This window comes from Xyrauchen texanus, chromosome 44 (genome assembly GCF_025860055.1).
Source record: "Xyrauchen texanus isolate HMW12.3.18 chromosome 44, RBS_HiC_50CHRs, whole genome shotgun sequence".
In the NCBI taxonomy this organism is placed as follows: Eukaryota; Metazoa; Chordata; class Actinopteri; order Cypriniformes; family Catostomidae; genus Xyrauchen; species Xyrauchen texanus.
The window spans coordinates 24,924,316-24,951,345 of record NC_068319.1 but is presented as its reverse complement, the minus strand read 5'-3'; the positions used below and the strand labels follow the sequence as shown (position 1 = coordinate 24,951,345).

Genomic DNA, 27,030 nt, shown 5'->3' with positions numbered 1-27,030 from the left:
CATCACGTGATAACCTAATGAATAAACCCTGCATGCAAAAATCAACTCGAAATCATCATCACGTGACACCCTAATGAATAAACCCTACATTAAATCATCAAAACTCGAAATCATCATCACGTGATACCCTAATGAATAAACCCTACATTAAATCATCAAAACTCAAAATCATCATCACGTGATACCCTAATGAATAAACCCTACATTAAATCATCAAAACTCTAAATCATCATCACGTGACACCCTAATGAATAAACCCTACATGCAACAATCAACTCAAAATCATCATCACGTGACACCCTAATGAATAAACCCTACATTAAATCATCAAAACTCGAAATCATCATCACGTGATACCCTAATGAATAAACCCTACATGCAACAATCAACTCAAAATCATCATCACGTGACACCCTAATGAATAAACCCTACATTAAATCATCAAAACTCGAAATCATCATCACGTGATACCCTAATGAATAAACCCTGCATGCAACAATCAACTTAAAATCATCATCACGTGACACCCTAATGAATAAACCCTACATTAAATCATCAAAACTCGAAATCATCATCACGTGATACCCTAATGAATAAACCCTACATGCAACAATCAACTCAAAATCATCATCACGTGACACCCTAATGAATAAACCCTACATTAAATCATCAAAACTCGAAATCATCATCACGTGACACCCTAATGAATAAACCCTGCATGCAACAATCAACTTAAAATCATCATCACGTGATACCCTAATGAATAAACACTGCAAAAATCAACTCGAAATCATCATCATATGATATCCTATTGAAATTCATAAACCCTACACGCAACAATCAACTCAAAATCATCATCACGTGATAACCTAATGAATAAACCCTGCATGCAAAAATCAACTCGAAATCATCATCATGTGACACCCTAATGAATAAACCCTGCAAATATCAACTCGAAATCATCATCACATGAATGAATAAACCATGCATGCAACAATCAACTCGAAATCATCATCATATGATATCCTATTGAAATTCATAAACCCTACATGCAAAAATCTACTCGAAATCATCATCACGTGATACCCTAATGACTAAACCCTACATGCAACAATTAACTCGAAATCATCATCATATGATATCCTATTGAAATTCATAAACCCTACATGCAAAAATCTACTCGAAATCATCATCATCACGCAATACCCTAATGAATAAACCCTGCAAATATCAACTCAAAATCATCAGCACATGATACCTTAATGAATAAAACCTACATGCAAAAATCAACTCGAAATCATCATCACCTGATATGCTAATGAGTAAACCCTGCATGCAAAAATCAACTCGAAATCAACATCACCTGATATGCTAATGAATAAACCCTGCATACAAAAATCAACTCGAAATCATCATCACCTGATATGCTAATGAATAAACCCTGCATACAAAAATCAACTCGAAATCAACATCACCTGATATGCTAATGAGTAAACCCTGCATGCAAAAATCAACTCGAAATCACCATCACCTGATATGCTAATGAGTAAACCGTGCATGCAAAAATCAACTCGAAATCACCATCACCTGATATGCTAATGAGTAAACCGTGCATGCAAAAATCATCTCGAAATCAACATCACCTGATATGCTACTGAGTAAACCCTGCATGCAAAAATCATCTCGAAATCAACATCACCTGATATGCTAATGAATAAACCCTGCATGCAAAAATCAACTCGAAATCAACATCACCTGATATGCTAATGAGTAAACCCTGCATGCAAAAATCATCTCGAAATCATCATCACCTGATATGCTAATGAGTAAACCCTGCATGCAAAAATCATCTCGAAATCATCATCACCTGATATGCTAATGAGTAAACCCTGCATGCAAAAATCAACTCGAAATCATCATCACCTGATATGCTAATGAGTAAACCCTGCATGCAAAAATCAACTCGAAATCATCATCACCTGATATGCTAATGAGTAAACCCTGCATGCAAAAATCAACTCGAAATCATCATCACCTGATATGCTAATGAGTAAACCCTGCATGCAAAAATCAACTCGAAATCATCATCACCTGATATGCTAATGAGTAAACCCTGCATGCAAAAATCAACTCGAAATCATCATCACCTGATATGCTAATGAGTAAACCCTGCATGCAAAAATCAACTCGAAATCATCATCACCTGATATGCTAATGAGTAAACCCTGCATGCAAAAATCAACTCGAAATCATCATCACCTGATATGCTAATGAGTAAACCCTGCATGCAAAAATCATCTCGAAATCAACATCACCTGATATGCTAATGAGTAAACCCTGCATGCAAAAATCATCTCGAAATCAACATCACCTGATATGCTAATGAGTAAACCCTGCATGCAAAAATCAACTCGAAATCAACATCACCTGATATGCTAATGAATAAATCCTGCATGTAAAAATCAACTCGAAATCATCATCACCTGATATGCTAATGAATAAATCCTGCATGTAAAAATCAACTCGAAATCATCATCATGTGACACCCTAATGAATAAACCTGCATGCAAAAATCAACTCAAAATCATCATCACGTGACACCCTAATGAATAAACCTACATGCAAAAATCAACTCAAAATCATCATCACGTGATAACCTAATGAATAAACCTACATGCAACAATCAACTCAAAATCATCATCACGTGACACCCTAATGAATAAACCCTACATTAAATCATCAAAACTCGAAATCATCATCACGTGACACCCTAATGAATAAACCTACATGCAACAATCAACTCAAAATCATCATCACGTGACACCCTAATGAATAAACCCTACATTAAATCATCAAAACTCGAAATCATCATCACGTGACACCCTAATGAATAAACCCTGCATGCAACAATCAACTTAAAATCATCATCACGTGACACCCTAATGAATATACCCTACATTAAATCATCAAAACTCGAAATCATCATCACGTGATACCCTAATGAATAAACCCTACATGCAACAATCAACTCAAAATCATCATCACGTGACACCCTAATGAATAAACCTACATGCAAAAATCAACTCAAAATCATCATCACGTGATAACCTAATGAATAAACCTACATGCAACAATCAACTCAAAATCATCATCACGTGACACCCTAATGAATAAACCCTACATTAAATCATCAAAACTCGAAATCATCATCACGTGACACCCTAATGAATAAACCTACATGCAACAATCAACTCAAAATCATCATCACGTGACACCCTAATGAATAAACCCTACATTAAATCATCAAAACTCGAAATCATCATCACGTGACACCCTAATGAATAAACCCTGCATGCAACAATCAACTTAAAATCATCATCACGTGATAGCATAATGGTGGAATCGTGACAGAGGTAGAAGGGCTAAAGTCAGGGTAGCTCTGCGTAGCATTAGCTTTGTCTTTTGTCATTTCAGTCACGAACTTATATAAGCATCGACGCAAAAGCGAGCACAAGTACAAGTTTCATGTAAAATATAGATTGAATGAACGGGAAAACTATATTTGTAATGAGTGTTTCAAATAAATAAAAAAATCGAGGTAGAAATCAGTTACGTTGACAAATGGGTTGACATATTAACTGATAATAGTTTAGCTCTTTGCACTGTAAAATTACCATTCCTGTGTTGTCCTTTTTTTACATGGCCTATGGTAAGATATGCTCTTGGCTAACCATTTCAACACTAGGTGGATTTAAACTTTACAGAGGTTTGCCCCGTAGACCTTTTGTGGACATACTACACGGAACCAGCTAACCTAATATAGGATTTTCAGCAGAAATTAAAACTGAGAACAATTATGAAACACAGAACAATTCTTGAAACAGCAGAAATCAAGAAACAATTAATAGGCCCTACAACCTCAAACCATTGTTTTGTCCACCAAATATAGCAATGAATACATTGTATACATTTATAACCTTTAAAACGGAAGTGACAACTTGCCCCGTCCTGACATTAAGCCTAAATACCCTTGTCCTGAGAACACAGTTTTTAGCCTGTTGTTTATTCGTTAACCTTGGCATGTATTTGGTATTGTGTTCACGTGTTAACTTAACAGCTATAGCAATTTTAGCTGAACTAGACAAAATACGAGTTTGATATCAACATACAAATCACTGCTAGAGAAAACAGTTCATTTGACGTTTGATTCAAACCCGTATTGTTATTGAGATTTAGCACTTGTAACATCTAACCCCGGTCTTCCCTATAAATAATGTCTATGCTATAGGACTGCATAAAGTCCAGTATTCGTAGCTTACAGAATTCTGATGAGAGATTATATATTAATACTTGCAGTTTGAATTGATATTAGGATATTAGGGGGGTTAAGACAGATATGACATTACATGCTAAACAAATAATGTTCATTATGCTTTCGCTATAAGTATAGCCTAACAAAGAATGCAACATATTTTCTTAATACCTTAGGAACAAATATAACTGCTTTAAATATGTGCTCAAATAGGGTATATGAGATATATATATATATATATATATATATATATATATATATATATATATATATATATATATATATATATATATATAAATTGCAATGAATCAAACAAATAGAAAAACCACATCTCCAAAGCCTAATATCCACTTCATAGCCATGTCGGAAAATGTTTTCAGGTGAAATTGTACGATTCCACGTAGGCCTATAGCATATATGGTAAATAAAATAATACAGCAAAACATTTAAAATAACAGATTTGTAAAATGTCTTAAATAATTCAAAATCAATGTATACGCAAAAAAAAAAAAAGAAGAAAAAAAAGTAGGGATTCGCCTACACGAGCCAATAATTTAAATCTCCGTAAAATGTGCCTTCCAACAGGTCCCAGTACAGGAGAACCCCGTTTAGCTGTCTTGTCCCTTTTCTCGCCCCACACACACACACACAAACGCTGACATTACGCAATTTTTCATGACATTATTAGCATCTGTTTTTGTGTGTGTGTGTGTGTGTGTTTTTTTATTTTAGCATATTATCATACGGGTTTCCGTTGCAAATCGAGTCTTCTGCCAGGATAGATTTGTTCTCGCTCAGTGCTCGACCTCCCGCAGTCATCCTATATAGTTTATTCTAATGACTATTCTATAGGTGAACCCCTGGACAAGGAAGTATAATCAATCCCCACATTAAAAGGCAAATGCGGCATTTCTGAGAAAAGTGTCATTGTTTTTGTACCATTTCAAGATGGTAAACTGAAAAAAAAAAGTAGACGTCTGACTATTAGACTATGTTGACGTATACTAAACAGTATATATATTAGCAGTATATAAGTGCAGCATGGTCACATGAATACTTAATATACAAATATTTAAAAAAAAATCACCACAAGATGGACAGCATTTACAGAAATATCTTCATTTTAATATTAAAATAATAATAAAACATGCATCCCCCCCGAAATGTATTGAGTAAAAAAATAAATATATAAATGACAAAATATTTATTGATTAAAATAAATAAGCATAGGCTTACATAGCATCCAAAAATGTATGACTATTAAGGCATTGAAAACAAAAAAACTATTGAAAATTATAACTGTGCCATTTGACATGGGGCAACCGTTCCACCGTGTCTCCAGAGAATCCATCTGGACAGTGGCTAGACTGTGTGACCTTCCTAATGAGCACATTCTCCCATCCTAACCCCACCATACTCCTGTAAGGTGCAGGGGCCAGTGAACAGTTCACCCCGCAGCCCGATGAAGTTACATTTGATTGGATTTAAAACCAAAATAATCAGCGTCTTTTTACAGGATTGGTCGAGAAGTCCAATGTCAGAATTGAAATCAGCAAACACAGCCATTTTTGATGGATCATTTGATATTTGACCTTTTGAAGGGTGCAGGGGCTCCTGTGGGTGCGGTGGTGCTTTTTTAAGAGTCAGTTAACCTCCATGAAGTGTGGAGATAAAGACAACATTATCCTGGTCCTGAAGCTGGTACTCTAATTCTCCCTGCAAAGGACATAGGTGCGCACGCGCACACACACACACACACACACACAATATATATATTAGTGGTGAAAATGTCAATATTTGGTTTATAAAGAACATCAATCTTACCACATTTTTAAGCTGAAGAACTAGTATATTCAAATAGAGAAGAGTAAATATTTAATGTGTATTTTAGAAACACAAAAAGACTAGGCTGATGTGAAGAGACTGTTAACTTTATATCGACACTTGATTTGCTGGTTTCCATCATCATTGACAGTTGTCGAGACATTGACTTTTTTCCATTGATTGCGTTTCTTTAAATTACGCACCGATGCAATACACGTTTTCCTGAAAGAACAGCCTAGCACAACCATTATATACATTAGATGAATGAAGAGGAGCTGACACTGGACCTAAAATGAACATGTCATTAAAACAGAGAGTGGAGGGAGTGATTGAGGATGCACACGCACACACACACACACACACACATACACACATACACACACACTTACCATCAGTTCCCAGTCTGCGTCGTTAATCAATACAAGAATACCTGGTCTACTGTGTGTATAGAAAAAGAAAAGCTCATGTAAGAGACAGTAAAGCAGCTCACTGATAATATAAAGCAATCTGTTTATACACAATAAAAATAGCCAATCCTGCGTTTTCTCGAAGACACTTGCATCTGCAGTTCATTGAATGAATGGCCTCTCGTACAAACAGACATGTGCAATTTGAAACACAGTGAAGAATATACATAGCATATCCTCTCAAAATAATTTGCATAATATTTATAATTTCAAAATCCAAAAAAGCAATAAAGCAAAACGACAACACTTTGGATTCTGCTTTGTATTTAACCATTAATACCAGTTTATATATATATATATATATATATATATATATATATATATATATATATATATATATATATATATATATATATATATATATTAATAACAAATCTTTTCTTATATGTAGGTCGGTGAATGGTCGGTACCTCATGGCTAAATAGTGTACACTGTTTACTGCAGTTACCCATCAGATATTTTCTTTAGCTACAGATATTAATGTAATTTATGGAATCAATGACAATTGTCTCCACAAAACCATTTGAAGAAAGTCAAATTTTGCTACACAACAAGCAAACATTGGAATATACGTGTTAACACTTTCTACTAAGGATGCATTTGTTAATGTAAATTAAAATAATTTTCTGTGTTCAATAAAAATTAAGCTCAACTGACAGCATTTGTGGCATAATGATGATTATCCCAAAAATTAATTTCAACTTGTCCCTCCTTTAAAAAAAAAAAAAGAAAAAAAAAAAGAAAAAATCTGGGTTACAGTGGAAGTGAATGGGGAAAATCCATGCACATTAAAATACTCAAGTTTCAAAAGTATAGCCATAAGATGTAAACAAAATGCAATAATACGAATGAATGCAAATGCTTTTATAAAATTATAAGCTTCACATATCTGTCTTTAAACCTTAACAAAAAAATTGGCCCCATTCACTTCCATTGTAAGTGTCCTACTGTAACCCAGAAAAGGAGGAACGAGTCCAAATATTTTTGTGGTAATTAACATTATGCCACAAATGCTGTTGATTGAGTTTAACTTGTATTGAACCCAGAATATACCTTTAACACAAAATTTAGCAAGAACTAACAACAAACAATCCTTTTACAACATTTATTAATCTTGGTTAATGTTAATTTGTACATACACAAATACATTTTTTACACTGAAAGCAAGCGCATCTGATGCATTAAAAAGGAAGTCAAGGAAGTAATTCATCTTTATGTTAAAACACACCACACAGGGGAACGGCTGTATGATTCTACTTCCTTGACCTCACAGCGAATCGACAGCGAATGCAAGTCAGCACTAGTCAGTATGTTTGCCTGAGCATCATCCTGCATAGGTAACATATTTACTCTGCATCTTTGTGTGTGTGTGTGTGTGTGTACTTACACAGTGTCGCCCTGCATAAAGAGCTCGGGGCGCTCCTTCAGCATGTTTCCTCGGATCCACGCCAGCAGCTGCTTCATGTCCCCTGTAAAAGCACCACAGGTCAAAGGTTACAGGTCAGAGTTCAGCGAGCCAGCCCCACAGTCGATGTGACGCGACAGAGTCTCGATTTAATAGAAGGAATATCAAGAATAGACTCGGCCACTGTCATTTTCGAGCACACCATTTAAAACTTTGCAGTGATGCCAATTCAATTCAGATTCGTAATCAGACTGTAGCCGTAGCGGTCTGAAAGCATTGAGCAGGTAAATGTGACTATATAGGTATGTTTTACACTACAGAAGTATAGCACAGAAAATCAGCCTAAATATCTATTAAAGAGGAGGGTGTTGATGATTGATGGATATAAATCCAAAGCGCCCATGTTGAAATTCAAATGAAATTTAGGATGTCTGCACATCCTCCCCCACAAAAACGAAATGTGCTAGAAAGCCAACCTTTGTAACCTTATGGTAAACAATGTGGACACCTTTTTGTAGTGTTTCGCACATTTGCATGCTTTTTAGTTTTTGTTATTTCAAATGTTGGGCAAAGAGATACTACGTAACAAAACACAATAAAAATCAGAACCTCAAATGATGCAAATATAGTCTAATTACAGCTATTGGTTGTTATTCAACTCAAGCAAGGGTAAAGTTTAGATTTCAAGATGTGTGTTGTGTGTTTTGTGATAAATCTAGCATGTGATGATGAATGAGGATTGCTTTATATCAACGCATGTGTGTGAGCACTGAAGCTCTACTGCGCAACATGGCGAAGTCAGTATGTCTCTGGTCCAACATCAACATTGTATCATCAGCGTCCATGTCTGGAACATACCAGTTTTCTGGGGGGGGGTGTGGAGACGAAGACAGAGAAACAGTAAGAAAGGGAAAGAAACACGGGCAAACAAAACAAAAAGACCATTTTGTTTTCGTAGATTTGGGTAGGAGCTTGAATTCATTATTTGTGAGTTTGCTGTAGTTGGCATTGTTAAGATATGAGGCTGAACGCTGTTTGCGCTTTCCACAAATGGCAAATTCTTGGATCCCACGAGTTCGTCAATATGAAAAGCTATTTCTTTTATTGGAAATGTGACAGAGACAGAGCTTTGAAGCACGTCAAATATAGAATCCGCACTGCCCATCCCATCTAAAAACATGCAAACACTCACCTGCGCAAATTCATGTAAAAATATCAAAACATGCATATAGACGCAGCTGTGCCGATTACTGCTCTGCAACAAAATCTATTGCAGTTGCTCAATCACTGTGTGAAATCTAGGAAATACATTACAACAATCTTTGTAACTTACCTAAATCTTAAAAAAAACAAAACAATTAAGATGCAAATAAGATTATATGGTTGTAATGAAATCACCATCTTGTTCATTTTACATCATTATGAGGTATTCAATATAAAGGGGTATTAAAGAATATCTGGCACTGTGTGTGTAGGTGTTTCCTCTTATGCTTGTCAGCATATATCTTGGCTCTAAATAAAAAAAGGGTCCATTAAAATGGGCATTTGGCAACATTTAATGATGAATGTCATCCTTTTGATTTCTGTGTGCATGTAGCGATACCCGTTTTACTGACACCCGTCCCGATCTGAGCAATGGACAGGGATATAGAAGTTCTCAGGTGGGCGATAGTGACTACCATTGGAGGGTGGACAAGACAACCTGGGGGGGCTAGGAATCCCTTGATGGGTTTGAGGAGACATGATGACCAACAGACTTGTAGTTGTTACCGCCATTTTACAAAAGTAAACCTGCTATACTAGCATGTATAATAAGACCAGGGCAAATGATAATCAAGAGGACAAAAGACGAGGGCAAGTGGGGGAAGAAGAAAAGCTCTTTACAAGACTTTCAACTGGGCAAGTTTCACCAGAACCTGTGAGGAGGGCTGGGAAACCCTAGACGGGTTGGAGGATACATGATAACCAGCGGATTTGCAGTCGCCATTGTGCTACAGCTAACTGGCTATGCTATTGAGCATAATCAGACCAGAACAAATAATTAGCAATAGGATGAATGAGGAGGGCAAGTGGGTGCAGGTCTACACAATACTTTTAACTGGACAAATTTCCACTAGAACTAAAGCTTTTAGAGATGTCAGCACCAATGCGTGCAAGTGTGTGCACATGGCGTGCTTCTCAGCGAGAGGCAGGGGCCGAGAAACAGTGGCTGTTTCAGGTTAATTGGATCGCTGTCAGCCTCTTCAGTTGTGTAACGATCGCTCTACCTTGCAGCTCGGCTAGCCTGCACTCCTACACCTATAAAGAAGAGTGATGCTTGCCTCAGTGCTGCACTACCACAATGAATATCGACTAACGCCAAAAGCAGGGGAGAAAAACATACGTGATCACTTTCACCCGAATCATTCCGTCGGTGGGGGGATTTGAAAAGACTGAAGCGAAATTTGCCTGCTTCATTTTCTCAAAGAAAGTGTGGTTTATGTGGGCAAGGGGCAAAGAGTGAGGGGTCAATAAGATGCCTCACATCTTAGTTGCCCCCTTTTCTTGTACAGCGAAAAGGACTGGAGAAGTTGTGGTAAGGGTAGGAGGAGGGGGAATAACATGCGTGTGGGGGTGGTGGGTGCGTCATCACAGACAGGTGCATGCTGGGATATATCCTGCGTGGGAGGGTGACGCCATTTGCGTAGCATAGTGGCTGGATAGCTTGCGCTGTTTCCCTTCTTTTAGCATGACGACTGTCATTATCGCCACTATCTGCGGGTGGGAGGTAATGAAGAAATTTTTTTGTGACAATCATATGTGTGTGTTCTGTGTGTCCAGCAGCGGGGGGCTCAGTACTACTCATCAATCACTCAGAGGGGTCTGGACCAGAAGACAGAAAATGTAGGAAGGATTACTTTTGAGCATCAGTGTCAGCCTTAGCAATCATAGCTAGCCATCCGTGACATACTTAAATCATACCCACAAACAAACGTAGGGACTATGGGCTTCAAATGTGCTCCAAGGTCAACCCCTAGGTCCCGGCGAGGTCTTGGTAGCCACATTCCCTCCTGCCATCCACTTTTGTGGGCAGGTTGTCATGGATACTTCAGTGTGGTGGAGATTGACCTTTTTCTTGTTAGCAGAGGTTTGCAAGGCCACCACAGTACACATATACGAGAACTGTCCCAAATACTGAGCTGAGATGGGGATGCAACAATGTATACTAACATATTTGGTCATAAGTTCTAGTAGTTGACATTGCTACCTACCTTTGAAAATATAATGGTTGCCATATTGGTCGACCACTAAACCTGTCCAAAAAAATAATAATCTACAAATCTTCCAGGGACTTATTAGGATGTGCATGGAATATAAGGTCTTGGATCTTCAATGTGTCTTCTTTGCAAATGACTGTCAAACAATGAGTTTCAATCCGGAGATGCCAGAGAACATGTAACCCACTCTCTGCCTAAATACTGGGGCAATGCCAGCAATCCCCACAACCAAACATCCTACCACTTTCACCCAATGTCCCACCAAGAAGCTGGAGGAATGCAAGGCGGGAGTGAGGCATTTGTAGTGTCAGGCATCCCAAAAAGTGACTGCACACAAAAAGGACTTAGTGCTTTGTAACAATTGTCCCTCCCTCCTTTACTGGCCCTCCATTCTCCATACCTTTCCTGTGACCCCAGCACTGGGCATAAAAGATCCATCAACAGTATCACTGGCTGCATTTACAAGTGAAAGGGGCCCAATAATGGAGCAGTTAGGCAAAGAATAGCCGGCGCAGGGAGGCTCACAGATGTTGGTGGTGGTTGAGGGGGAGGTGGGATGTATGGAGAAGGGGCTCAAGCTCCATTGTTACAGAGGGAGGGGTGGAGGGTAAAAAAAAACTCGATTTGTGATGGCAGGCCAGCACTGATTCGCTATTGGCCCAACGTCAGGGTGAAAGCAATACTGCCTGGAAGAAAAGGTGTCCAGGGAAGCGTGTGAACCAGGGCTTGGAGAGGTCAGGGGAGGGAAAGCAGTGAATGGGAAAAGAGCATCAGGCAGAAGAACGGCAGAAAAAAAGAGATATGTGGAGAAAGAGGCACATAATTTGGTATAATTCGTGTGGCTTTTTTTCCTGTGGAAATAGCCAAAAGAAAAGGCACCCTTTAGTTCCAGCAGGGCAAAAGGCCAGTAAGTGAATCCCACACCCCAATTCTTGGGCACTGGAAAAGAAAGGGTGGAGAGATTTGGAACTAATTAAGCCATCAGTGCTGGGTATGAAAAGGCATTGATTTGTCGGGTAAAAGGCGCCAACATTTTAAGTTTGGTAGAAATCTCTTAAAATACTCAGCAAACTCAAGACCATCTGGGCATTGTAAGCGTAATACTTTTTGAACAACACACTTAAATCTGAAAATGTACACTTCTGAAGAAAATGTAAGTGGTGCTTTCCATGCAAAACTCACCACAAGAAAGCATGGGCGTTAAGCCCTGGGTTTACTTCCATTTTGATGTGAACACTCAGTGTCTGCATACAGTCGAACATGTGCCTGTCAAAGTATACTCCGTATAACAGTGTACACATACACAGACTGTTGGCGCATGCGCGCTACGTCTGCTATGAAACACCGGACATTCTCTTCATGAGTTTAGACTCATAGAGATGTCTATTCCTTCAGATTCAAGTTATACAAAGGCAGGTATCTCCAGACCTCCTCAAACATGCGCTCTTGACTTGCACATCCTCTGTTGTGGTTTTTACTTTCATCTCCTTCAGTTTAGTAGCGACTTTGGGCTTTATGGGGGGTTGCCTGGGCGTTGCTGTGGGGTTGTTATACTGTTCTGAGGGAATGTTAGGTCATTGCAATGCGGTTGCTAGGGTGGTGTGAGTGGTTGCTAACTGACTCGGGTCAAAAAAGCCCACCTCCAAGTCTTTATTCTGCTCCCTAGATATGGCTCAGGTCCCTCCTTAATGTCTATTGGATTTTATGTGACTCCAAGCAAAAAAGTCCCATCACTTAATAGCATTCCTCTCCTCAACAGATGAAATGAAGTGTCTTTCCTGCTCATAGCATAATTGGTGCAGGATTAGATATGCGTTGAAGTGCTTATGGTTAGTGGTTTGTTAAATTCCTAACCCTAAATATGAGCAAAAGTAATATTGATGCTTACATTAGCAAACACCACTAACAACACAACTGTAAACCACATTGTTCTATACTCACAGGGATCTGATTGGCCGGGGAGTGTCACATGATGATTCTTGACTCCATCAAACAGAAGTTCAGCTCCTCCTCTAAAAAAAGGGGAAAATACAATGCCTAGAATTTAGTAAATTCCTCATACAGGTCCATCTACTATGCAACAATGCAATATTAATGTTTAAATAATATAATTTTTATTTCCTTAAGCAAAATACAAACAAAACACATCTAATCTAGAACAGAAACTTCACCGATTCCATTCCTTTAAAATCTTACACATCACAGAAATACCATTATTTTAAGCAGTGGAGAAAAGAATCCTGTTTAAAAGAACTTAAAACTACAGTTTAGGTCAGTCAAGAGAGCACCCTACAGATTCCCATTAAGGGTTGCAGACCATACCATCTCTCTCTCTGTTTGCTCAACCATTCATTCATTCATGAACTATAGGCAGACAACTGCTAGTGCTGTGCGTTAAGGAATTTTCCGGGTTCCATACAAGTTAAGATCAATCAACAGCATTTGTGATATAATGTTGATTGCCATAAAAATAATTTCTACTTCACAATTGTTTATTATTAAAAAAGCAAAAATGATGATTACAGTAAGACAATTAAGATGGAAGCGAATGGAGCCAGTCCATTAACATTAAAATAGACACGGTTTCAAAAGTATAGCCATAACATGTAAATAGTATATGTGTTCAAATTATTAAATTTTTACAAAATCACTTCCAATATTACAACTTTGTTTTAATGACGTCGTAACACTGGTAAACCCTGAAATCTGGTATGTGCCATAATGGCAGTAAATCTCTTATATTATCACCCTAAAATCATGTAAACATGTATAATATTTATTAGGGCTGTCAAATGTTTTTTTTTAATTATTAAATTAATTACATGATGTGCTGATCATTAATTGAATTTATCGCATATATCAATATTTGCAGAGAAAGGCCCCAAATATAAATAATTTGTTTTGATTTGTGAATAATTTAAATCTAATAAATAAAAAACATTACAATATCACAGTAGCGGAGTAAAGCATTGATTAGACAATAAAAAAGTGGCTTTAGAAGGCAATACATTGTTTATTTCCATATTATTGAACAAACACAACAGCAATCCATTTCGCAAATGAATTGTCAATCTGTCCAAGATATAAATATATATAAAAAAAATAAAGACAAGTTGAAATAATTTTTTGTGGTTATCAACATTATCCCACATGTGTTCGATTGAGCTTAATTTCTATTGAACCTGGAACATTCCTTCAGAAACATTGCATCCAAATCGGACAGACTGAACCAAATGTTCTGTTGTGAATCGAAATACACCACTAAACACATATGGTAAACATAGGCTACCACATAGCATTTTTAGGCATACCTTGATGGTAATACATGGTGTTCTTTAATGTACCACATAAATACCATGGTATTTATCAAAGTACCATGGCATTAATATCTTATACCATCACTGTAATAGTGATCGAACGATTTGGGGTTTTCAGTAAACAATGTCAAAATCTAGGCAGCAGAGTGGCTGATATTTTTCCTGTGAATTTGTTTAGACCAACATATCCCCTTCATAATCATGTAAGGATGATAGATGTGGCGTGACAGAGAAAAAAGTCAGATAGTGAGGAACATGAAGTCAGAGTTGGACTCATGTAGCAGGTGCAGGCCCAATAAAGAGTGCTCACATCTCCTGGAGAATGCCCAGTTGTCCTCCAGATCGCCAGGCCTGGCGCAGTGCCTGTACTCTAGCAGTACAGAGAGAAGCCAGCCTGTGTGTCAGCCTCAGAATGGCCATTCACAAACACCACCACCTCTGTCCATGGACAGTCACTTAGAACTCTGTTGGAACTTAAAAGCATCAAAATCTTTGACCGAGTGCCAAATACAACATTTTTCTGCACCCGATGACCTCTGGACAAGAATTGTTTTTGAGATGCTCTCTCTTAGGCACTAAGATGCAATCTGCTCTCCCTGCAATCTCTCTGTCGCTCTCTGTTTGCAATTGCATAATAACATACTACTCATACTATTTCTTTAGTACTGTTCACCTTACAGCCGCTTGTACCTGTAAGGCAGAACTTTCTTTCTACATCAGTTGACCAATCCAATTTCTCTCATACATTTTTAACAGAAGTGGCCCCCCTCTGCTAAATAGTCTCTGGCAGTATGTAGTGAACAGTAAGTTCATGTTTAATTCCAAACAGACTAAGTTTCTCCACAGAAATACAGAGAACAGCGAGTAGCACCAACATGATCACAAGGAAGTCGAAATGATGTTTCTGAGAGTTCCAGTAGCCTAGGATCGGCCACATTATGCAAGCTCACAGACAAGCGGCATCTCCAATCAGACATTTTTGCATCGGCTCCAGTGTTTACCTTCCCCTGTGGCTCGACAGGAAATGCGTTGTGTTAGCAGTGTAGGACACCAGGGTTGAAACCAGAAGGTAATCTAATTTGCATAAACAGTGACTTGTGCAATTCGGAGGTTGCATTTTTCCCTCTTACTCCACTGATGGTTAGGTTTAAGGGTTCAGTTTATAAAGTATGCATTCCTATTAACTATTACAGCCTGTATAGCTGAAAGCAACTCACTTTTGGTACCCCTCTGTGAACATTTCACCCAGAAAATGGAGCTCACACATGCCCATATGCCCAACAACAGTTACCGTTTTGGCCACTGGGGGCAGTGTTTAGAATTTCAGTAAGCACAGACCGATTCTAGCTTAAGAAAAGTCAACCTACTGTTTCTGAATTCACTGTGAGATCAGCCTGGTAACACATGCTCTGACAGACTGAGCTGTAGCGCTTATGCGGTTTTGAAGTTAGAATCCGTCTCGCAACGTTTTCTGATCCCATTCCCTTTCTCTGCCCAACATTTCCTATATACATTTATATGTAAAAATATAAAACTTAAAAAGGTAGGACACATTTCAATCAGTTAATCCACCTCTGATGAAAATCATCCAATTCTTCTTGATCATAAATTATATTAGTACCCTATCAGATATCTTACATCAATCATTCTGGTCCACTGCAAAAGCACACCAGAGTCAGAAATGATCTTTTCCATTGAAAAAATAAATAAAATCACTCATCATTTACTCAACCTCATGCCACCCCATATTTGTAGAATATTTCAGCTCTGTAGATCCATTAGGTGCTAAAACATTTCTGTGCTCCAAAAAGCACACAAAGGCAGCATAAAAGTAATCCATTAGACTCCAGTGGTTAAATTAATGTCTTCAGATGTAATATTCTAGGCGTAGGTGATAATCAGATCAATATTTAAGTTTTTTTTTTACTTTAAACTCTCCCCCCTGTTCAGTAGGTGGTGATGCAAGGATTGCCAAAAACAAAAGGAGGAATGTAGAAGTAAAAGTAGAGGTTTATGGGGGGGGGAAAGACTTAAATATGTACCTGTTTCTCACTCACACTTATATTGCTTCTGAAGAAATTAATTCAAATATGGATTAATTTTATGCAAGCCTTTATATGCTTTTTGGAGCTTCAAAGTTCTGGTCACCATTCACTTGCATTGTATGGAAACTACAGAGCAGAGATATTCCTCTAAAAATCTTCATTAGTTTGTGCAGAAGTCAGTCAGTCTGGAATCTGGAATGGCATGATGGTGAATAAATGATTAATTTAAATTTTTAGGTGAACTATCACTTTAAGGCGGAATATTTGCCCCTCTGGATATAATTTTTAGGGGCATGTTTTACCTTCACGAGGGCATATTTTCGAATATAAAAAATAAGAATAATGCCAAATTCTTTAACCAATTTATGAACATAAATTCTCTATGCAATAATATGTAGGGTATATCTAAGCTTAGAATTCAATGTTACAAATTAAACACAGAAGAGTTCCTTATGGGGGCATTTGTGCCAAAAGCCCGTTAATTTCTGACCCTGCACACACGCTGCTCCATGAAAACAAACAAGTCAAATATAACTTATAATAAGTAATATTTTAGATTAAAAGACTGTTTTCCTGTCATCATTCCCGCTACACCTCTGAAGAAGCAGCTTTCATCAACCAGGTATCAACGATAAAGTTTCCGTTTAATCATCGAGTCGTATTAAAGAGATGTCAAGGCATGACGTATATTAACGCAGCTGCGGAAACGCACGTAATATGTTCTGGTTTATGAATAAAGCGTTAAATACAGACCCAAACTCCAGGTGGAGAGTTAAGGGCGCTGCCATGTTGCTGTTAAACCCGGAAGTAATCTCGCATCTTTACCGGCAGTTCCGTCTTCCTCCGAGGTTCCCATTGGACAGTTTACTGGAGAGGGCGGGTCTGTGTGATGACCCACAGAAAACCCCTGGGTGGGTCTTCTTTTCCCACAACTCTTAACCCCCACAAAATGATAAATATATTTAAAATGAATTTACAATGAAATTCGAACATGTAGGCTGATATTTAAAATCTCTGAATGCACTAAACTGCAGGTACTAAAACAGTTGTGATTCTACAGTTCTTTCTGAGGCAGCCTGGAATTAAACGAGTAACTAATGGTGATGTTTCTTTAAATGTTTAAATAATTACATGACAAAAACGATCATATTAATAATAGTTTTACAATATATCCCAAATGCGTCTCTATCTTAACATGAAAATGAAAGGGGGAAGTGCTGTTATGTATGGTGGCGTGCTGCAGTGGTCCCCCACCCCCTCTGCCTCTGTCACACTGGTGACAGGTCTGTCCCGACTAGGAGTAGATTGAATTGCAAATCTCCTGCCTTCTGTTGGCGTCCAAGGCTGAACTGGCCCTTTGCAGCCGGTCATTTATGTGGTAATGTGAAGTCTGAGGGGCAAGGGGGGCCCAGAGGCCACCGAGAGTCACACGAGAGGACGATCAGGACGGACTCCCAAAAAGAGTAGACTATTCATATGTATCACATGAATTTTAAATGTGAACTAAACCTGTATCAAAGATAATACATATAGATGAACAGTTTGCCTTAGATGTATTTTTGTGTATGCACGTACATACGTATTTACTTGTTTTGGGGGACAGAACTGTCTACAAAAATGAGCTAAATCTGACCAAATCACCCTTTGGAGACATTCAGAGGCATCCTAAATTGGAAATTTGGCTCATAAATACTGGAGGGGGAAAAAAAAATGTTTTTTTTTGTTTTTTTAAATGCAGGGGTTAGGCCTGTTTGTGGGTCAGGTGTTCCCAAAATTGTGAGAACCAAATGTCCCAACAAGGACAGAAAACCTAAATTGGGGACCAGCCAACAGTCCTCATGACAATGGCAACTAAATCATTTCTTAATGAGAATGTAAAGAAAAAAATAATGCATTAAAAATGCTGTGAGGGTTAGGTTTAGGGGTCGGTGTAGGGTTAGGGGATATAAAATATATTTGGGGAAATATAAAAATAATAATAATAAAAAAACTCAACACTGTCTGTCTGTGTGTGTGTGTGTGTGTGTCTGTCTGTGTGTGTGTGTGTGTGTGTGTGTGTGTGTGTGTGTGTGTGTGTGTGTAGGATGCGGTTTGAGCTCTGGATTTAGATGGCAAAGTGTTAAAGCACCAAGACATGTAATCCAGTCGCTTCACGTGTACTTAGCTGTTCAGAACATGACATGCTGTTCGTTTGCTGTCACCATCGGATTCGTCTGTAAATAAATCTGCTTCCAAAAACAAGAAAGAAAGAAGGACATATATTCACCCCTACAAAACCACAGAAGATGGTATAACCTGTAACCTGCTGTAATCTGGGTAACAATTGAGTTGCACATGTTTTTCACCCCATTTAAAACTGCATGTCATGGTTTTCCTCGATTGCTTTAACACAATTTCTAAGGCATTTTCAGAACAGTAATGCCAACCCCAAAACCCGGTTGTTTTGAAAAACAGTTTGCCCACAAATAGCCCAGAGGCACACAAAAAGCATTTTCAAAAGATTGAAAAACAAATAATAAAGTCACGTAATATAATATTGCTGTTGAACGGCAGGTTCACCTTGAACCATTTATTTTTGTTTTAAAGATTGCATTTGGCTTTCAGTGTCCGAGTCGTCTATTTCCAGGTAGAAAGAAATATTCCCAGGAAAAGACAAAGGCAACGTATCGTTTGTGATCAAGTTTTCAAGCTTCTCAGTTACCAAAATAAATGGGCAGTTGACACATAATGTCTAACTAAAGTCTATAATTAATATAATATACTGTAACTATATTTAATGTATAACTACAATAAAAAACATAAACATTTTAGGTTAAAATTACACTCACTCAGAATTTTATTATGAACTCTATGTTCCTAATAAAGTGTCTGACGTGGTCTTCTGCTGTTGTAGCCCATCAACTTCAAGGTTCGACATGTTGTGCATTCAGAGATGCTGTTCTGCTCACTACAATTGTACAGAGTGGTTATCTGAGTTACCATGGCCTTTCTGTCAGCTCGAACCAATCAGGGCATTCTCCATTGACCTCTCTCATCAACAAGGCATTTCCGTCCGCAGAACTGCCGCTCACTGGATGTTTTTTGTTTTTGGCACCATACTGAGTAAATTCTAGAGACTGTTATGTGTGAAAATCCCAGGAGATCAGCAGTTACAGAAATACTCAAACCAGCCCAATCATGCCACAGTCCAAATCACTGAGATATTTTTTTCCCTATTCTGATGGTTGATGTGAACATTAACTAAAGCTCCTGACCTGTATCTGAATGATTTTATGCATGCTGCCACACGATTGGATGATTAGATAATCACATGAATATGTAGGAGTACAGGTGTTCCTAATAAAGTGCTTTTCACCATTTTAATCACCATTTTGCTTCACTAGTTAATTTTAAATGTGTGACACAAATTTTAGTGCAGGTATTCCAAGTAATCTCTTGGACAATGGAGGTCATAAAACAGCATGTATAATAATTATAAGCTAATTAGCAAAATGCTGTTTAAAACATTTCTAGATGTAGCATGTCACATAGCAGGACATTTCAGCTTTTCAAAAGTATTTAATGTCAATTACACAAAACCTGAAATGTAAACCTCATTACTGTTTATAAGTATATCAAACATACTGTATCTGTTTTAATAGATTGCATAATCGTCCAATATTTATATAGCCTAGAATTTATATAATATTTATTTACTAAGCTGTCATTTGACTGAATACTCAAAAGCAGCCTTTGATAAAAGATTTTAATCTGCATTTCCACAATAATTTAACACAGTGATGTGTGACGGACAGCTCGGCTGTGCCTTTATGTGCTGTGTGAGCGGGCATTCAGTGAACAGTGGCCCCTGCATCTCTGTCAGTGTGCCCGCTTTGCCAGCAGTGCCTGGTGGACCTCGCTCTGACTGACACAGCTGTGCAAGGGACAGCACACACACATACGCATGCAAGTGTTTGCGCAAACACACACGCAAACATACACTGTGAGATTGCATCATGGTATTTTGCAACCCCCCCACCCCACCCCTCCCCTCTGTAGCCACCATCTTGTCTCTGTGAAGTCACTTTAGCCTGACGCACTCACAACTCAAAGCCAACATGCATGCTCTGTGTCGCAGTGTATTCAAAACTACACACTCACATACCTACAGATGGGTGTTATTTTTATATAAAATAGCTAGATGTACATATTTCATCTTTATATATATATATGCGTAATTCTGTAATCTTGTTGAATTGGAGAGATGCAGGCATGTGTTATGATTGGAATTGACATTCAGAGTCTCACAATCAGATTTTATATGCTCAATTCTGCTAGAAGCGCTAAATTAGAGAAACTTTCTAACATTGCTAATATATCTTCGAAGAGATCATATTTAATAATTACATTATTAAACTCGTGTATATATATATATATATATATATATATATATATATATATATATATATATATATATATATATATATATATATATCAAACAGATAATAACATCTGTGAAATAGGGCCAAGTTCTGTGAGTTGCTGTGAATACTGACGTCACAGCGTGACGCACTTGATACCATATTGAGCGCTCTGGCTTGCCACCGCTGCCACCGTGTGGTCATACTGCAGAGCCGCACTGTATCAATAAGTAAATAACGACTGGCCTCGAACTTGCAACGTGAAGCATTTACATTTTTCCATTGATCGTGGCATGATTATTGGGGGGTTACCTCCCCCCAAGTCCCACTGGAATATACGCCCCTGGTTAGGGAACATGTTCAACCAGTGTTACAAACTGGAACTAATGCTTCATCAACACATGATTATATAATTCATTTCAATTTAGTACCATCCATAAATGTATTGGTGCTGTAAGTGATTTCTTATGTAAGTGATCTTCTTATGTGATGGTATGCAGAAAATGCTCAAACCAGCCCGTCTGGCACCAACAATCACGCCACAGTCCAACTCCTTGAGATAAAATATTTTTCCCCATCTGATGGTTTGGTACATCCATAAATGTATCAATTTAGTACCATCCATAAATGTATAGGTCCTGTAAGTGATTTCTTATGGGATAGAAAATGTTCCTTTTCCTAAAAGATATCACTGCAATTAGTGTCCTAAGATATCTGGACAGCACGGTGGCGGTTGTCACTGTCTCCTCACAGCGAGAAAGTTTTGGGTTCGAGTCCTGGCTTAACTGGGCCTTTGTATGTGGAGTTTGCATGTTCTCCCTGTATTCATGTGGGTTTTCTCCGGGTGCTCCGGTTTCCACCACAAGTCCAAAAACATGCAGGTTAAGTAAATTGAAGACTCTAAATTGCCCCTGTGAGTGAGAGTCCCCCAGCCACTGGTGGTTGTGTCAGGAAGGGCATCCGGTGTAACACCTGTGACAAGTGCTGTTGTGACCCCTAAGAGGAGCAGCCGAAAGAAGAAGTGTCCTAAGATGTCTCTGTGACAGCACTAGACTGTGCAAACTGAAATGTGACAGCGGACCCTGACACATGCTTTGGTCAGTCAATCAGAAGACTTTGATCTGTTTTTGCTTGTCAATCATTTTATTCGTTCTAATAGTAGTTGAAGTGGATCATTTAGATTTAAAGGGATAGTTCACCAAAAAAAATGTCATTCTCTCATCATTTACTCACCCTCATGCCATCCCAGAAGTGTATTACTTTCTTTATTCTGCTGAGCACAAACAAAGCTTTATAGAAGAAAATTTCTGCTCTGTAGGTCCATACAATGCAAGTGAATCATGACCAGAAATTTGAAGGTCCAAAAAGCACATAAAGGCAAAATTAAAGTAATTCACAAGACTCCCGTGATTTAATCCATATCTTTAAAAATAATATGATAGGTGTGGGTGAGAAAAAGATCAATATTTATGTCATTTTTGTTTACTATAAATCTCTACTTTCACTTTCACTTTTTCCTTTTGTTTTTGGCCATTTTCCTTCTTTGTGCACATCGCCACCTACTGGGCCAGGAGGAGAATTGATGGGAAAAAAGGTCTTAAATATTTATCTATTTCTCACCCAAACCTATCATCACTTCTGAAGACATGGATTAAGCAACTGGAGTTGTATGGATTACTTTTATGCTGCCTTTATTTGCTTTTTGGAGCTTCAAAGTTCTGGTCACCATGCACTTGCATTGTATGGGTCTACAGAGCTGAAATATTCTTCTAAAAATCTTTGTTTGTGTTCAGCAGAAGAAAGAAAGTTCCAGAACGGCTAAAATCATTACAGCACCTTAAACTAATAATTATATCATTCTTTCTATTTTACATGACTGTTAACTTGAAACTAGAGTAAACAATGATAGTTATGAAGCATAAAGTAATGCAAGAAATGTCTTAATACTACATTAAATAATTGTCAGAGCAAAAATCACAAAGACAGTAGGATACAAGCTTAATGTATTTATTTTCTGAAAAAAGAGTGCAAAACAGGACATACCAGTATATACAGATAAATGGATGCAATCATGTCCACTTTCTCCACCATCGACCATTGAGGAGTTTACAAAATGAAATAGTCATACGTTTACCTTTCAGAAACTTTTAAATAGAGAAACCAAACACAAGTTATAGTCCTAGACCAGTAGGCCTCAAAAAAGTTTTGAAAAAAAAAAAAAATAATAAAAAAAAAAGTTTCAAAACGTCCAAAACGACAATTTGTTTGTTTTTACCTTACTAAAGAGAGCCCTCTGCTGGCTAAAAGTGGAATTGCATATTATGCGACGTTCATCCCATAATGCTCTCCCATCAATGACAGCATCATCTAGTTTGAGATGTGCCCTTATTAAGATACCTGAAAAATACCTCTGGAAAATTCCCTGGAAATATGCATTAATAGACTGGGTGTGAAGAAAAGCAGCCTGTAAGTGATACGCAACAGATCACAGTAGAACTTTTACTCTTAATGGGTAAGTGCTGTTACCCCCAAAATAAGGGTATAAAATGTACATTACTGACAGAGGTATATATATATATGTGTGTGTGTGTGTGTGTGACTTTGGGTTTTGTTTGGCTAAATCTACCAAAATATGAAAACAGCACTGGACTCCAAGAAGGGCATCTGAATACAAGTAAGCTACTGAATGTTGCCATGGTGCTTTGCTGTTAGCTGAACTCTTAAGAACTCCATTATTTTTTCATTTATCATTCAGTTTGAACGAGATTTGTACATTTTCTGTAGAAAATGAATGGTACTTGCCAGTGCAAAAGTCTACACCATGATTATAGGGTGTTGTGGGTGATTGCCAGGGTGTTGCTATGGGGTTGCTTTGTTTTTCTGAGTGGTTGTTATTTAATCGCTAGCTGGCACCAGGTTAAAAGAGCCCACCCCCAAGTGCCTATGAAGTTCAGGTCCCAAGATTTGGCTTGGGTCCCTCCTTCAGTGTAAGTCTATGGGAGTTTTTAGCTCGTTTCATCTTCTGCCAAAGTGAACCTAAATATGAGGAATAGCAATAGTGATGCTTAACCCGTAAATATCCTCCATGTAGTAGGTTGCGATATAAATTATTGCGTAACATTATTTAGAATGTTTCGTTCTTTCAATGTAATAGGCGGAAAAACGAAAAACTTTAAAGGAAGGTTCCAGGTTCAAAACAGGTAATGCTCAATTAAGAGTATATGTGGCATAATGTTAATTCTTACAGAAAATAATTAAATCCATATATATATATATATACAATAATAAATAGTTCAAATGCATTACATTATTGTGGCAGACGAGTAAAGCACTGATAAGAATGCTTAGAATCCAATATATTGTTTATTTCCACATTACTATAAGCCAATCATTGACCTACAGTTCAGAGCAATCCATTTTGCAGTTTTATTAAGAGGGACTTTCTAAGGATGTGCCAATGTACACATGGGTCAGACGGATGCTTTTGTAGTGTCTTGCTTTGGTTGCATCGCATCATAAACATTCCATTTTTAGTTCGTTGTGTCAAGTTGTTAAACATAGTTTGAAACTTAGAAAACAACTTGAGATCCCTGCATTCGAATATGCGCTCTATCAAGCTGTTTTTGAGCGCAAGAATGCCCGTCTTCATCTTGTGCTGTCTGTTGTTGGTGAGTGTGGTTTGTTCTCTGTATAAGCTGCACGTTGCCTATACAGCAAGTTTTGCTTACTGCCCCCTGGAGAAAATTGGTGGTACTTCAAGAGTGAATTGCTCTGATGGTAAGAATATTCCTTTTTACTGTCTGGGGACATGATAAATGATGTTATTTTTTAATTCATGACACATTATTTTTTTTATAAAATTAATCGCACTGAATTAATGTGTTAAATCGACAGCCCTACTTTATAAACAATATTAACGTTTGTGGACTTGCCCCATTCACTTTCATTTTAAGTGCCTCCCTGTTACCATGATATTTGCTGTTTTTTTAAAAAATTTTTATTGTTTTTAAAAATGTTTTTAAAGGAGGAACATGTTGACATTATTTTTTGTGGAACATCATGCCACATATGCAGCTAATTCGGCTTGAATTGAACCCAAAACATTCCTTTAAAAAGAAAATGTCTCTACTAAATTGATGATGACATGGAGTAAGCATGGTGCATGACTAGTTTAGATTGCTCATTTCGACTGTTCATTTATAAACTTCAACCTGGAGTATATTAATTCCAGAATAGGGTTAGAATAGGGTTGGAAAATGCTCAAAATTTGTCTACATGGGGCTCTTGTATGATTTCATACAAACTGACATTCATTGTGATCTCTCATTGAGAATATGTGTTTAAAAGACAGCAAAAAAACGAAAAGCTATGGTCGTAATGACAAAAATGCTCTATGACGAAATACATTAAAGACTCCATGAAATGGTTTGACAAGCAGCTTTCTTTCCTGTATTGACGTATTTTCAATTGACGAACAGAAATTTGGGAGGGACACATTGAAGGGCTCGTCACAGGTGTGAACTAGTCGGTGGCTGGTTGTACTTACAGTATAATTTAGGGGTAGGTGACATTCTTTTTTTCAGAGACCACAAAAGTTTATGCTCCGGCAAACCAGATGAGTAATCAATATTTTTGGTCTGTAAATTTTACATATATTTGCCAAAAGTTCATTTAGTCAACTTTTAAGAGATCACTAGCATATAAATGGCCTTAAAGCGAATATACTTAAATTTTGATTTCATGGGGTCTTTAAATAAAATATAATAATAATAAAAAAACAATATACAACAGAATGACAGAAATAGAGAAAAAGAAAAATCATGTTACACTCTTTCTCTAAAACATACAGACACCAAAGCGCTCTGAGGAGTGATGCTGTCAAACCTGTAGAGAGTGTGAATGTCTGAAAGACACTACTTACAAAATCAAGACCCAATTCCTCACAGTAACTGTCTACTTACAAAGCCATAAAAGCATCAAAAACCACAGTAGTGAATTTGCCTCAGAAATTAGCAAAAAAATAAGACTGCATCCAGCAGGTATCTGTTTAAATTCACATTTTGGCAACATACATTCAGACATTTGACAAGTGAGTGTGTTCAGTCAATTCCAGCAGTAAATCATAACTCCTCTCTGAGCAAACAACCTGTATGGGAGATGTATTTGCTCTCATTGACATAAAAGCTGATGGCGAAAAAATCGTCGATTCACAGTAAACAGGATTCAGTCCCATTCTAGTTTGAGTCAACTTGCACTTCATCACATCCTTTCTTTTTGAAAAAGAAGTGCTGAGACCCTTCATCACAATATGTTTCCTTGGATTCTTTGTCCAACCAATGAAGAAGATTTTGGCTTTAGGTTTTTATTTCATTCAATTGCTGCAGTTCACATCTGTTTTATATAGGGGGCGCTATCATGCTCGCATAAAGCCTCTCCCATTTTGTGCCTTGTTTTGAAAAGTGAGTCATTCGGTCATTGTCATATTCTCTATTTCTGCCGTACAGCCCCCCCTCCCCACCCCAAAAAAGCCCCCCATAATAATCCAGTCCAGTTGTGGAAGCGACAGAGAGGTGAGGGATCATACCATTTGTGAGTGCAGGGGTGATCAGGGTGGGTGCTATAATTCACTGTGTCGTATGGGAGGTTCTAGCTTGTGTGAAAGAGCGGTGAGGACCTTGTCAAACTTCTCATAGCGCTCGGACTGGTTGCCTTCCGAACCTCGACTGCCCCATAGAAGCCTCATCTGAAACTCTGTACAGAAGATTTCCAGCACCTCCTTGCGCTCCTGGAAATCTACAAGGAGAATGTGGTAAAAAAAGGAAAAAAGAGAAAGAGAGTTATCACCAAATAAATGGCTTGCCCAGTGTAGTGGAAGGGGTGGAAATATGGGGCCATGATGCTGGCCTGACAAAACAATTGTAAGTAATGGTGAATGTGGCAACTAGCGAAACTTCAGTGAAGACAGCACCTTACAAAGGTGAGTTCAAAGCTTTACCATCAACC

General features: G+C 37.8%; 2 protein-coding genes across 3 annotated transcripts in view; both read right to left on the bottom strand.

Annotated features, from left to right (window-relative positions):
- Positions 1–5,471: 5,471 nt before the first annotated feature.
- On the bottom strand, positions 5,472–17,432 carry LOC127636922 (ubiquitin-related modifier 1-like). Its single transcript, XM_052117723.1, has 5 exons — positions 17,381–17,432; positions 13,207–13,277; positions 7,991–8,072; positions 6,526–6,574; positions 5,472–6,028 (listed from the first exon to the last, which is right to left on the bottom strand). Exons 1-5 carry the CDS (start codon positions 17,413–17,415, stop codon positions 5,960–5,962), a joined length of 306 nt encoding a protein of 101 aa, XP_051973683.1. The 5' UTR covers positions 17,416–17,432; the 3' UTR covers positions 5,472–5,959.
- Positions 17,433–24,121: 6,689 nt separating this feature from the next.
- sh2d3ca (SH2 domain containing 3Ca) overlaps positions 24,122–27,030 on the bottom strand; it is a 68,720-nt gene continuing 65,811 nt past the window's right edge. For both annotated transcript variants that reach the window (XM_052117704.1, XM_052117705.1), the window contains one exon: positions 24,122–26,820. In XM_052117704.1, the coding sequence (XP_051973664.1) occupies positions 26,645–26,820 (176 nt within the window). In that variant the 3' untranslated portion in view covers positions 24,122–26,644. The remainder of the gene's footprint in view (positions 26,821–27,030) is intronic.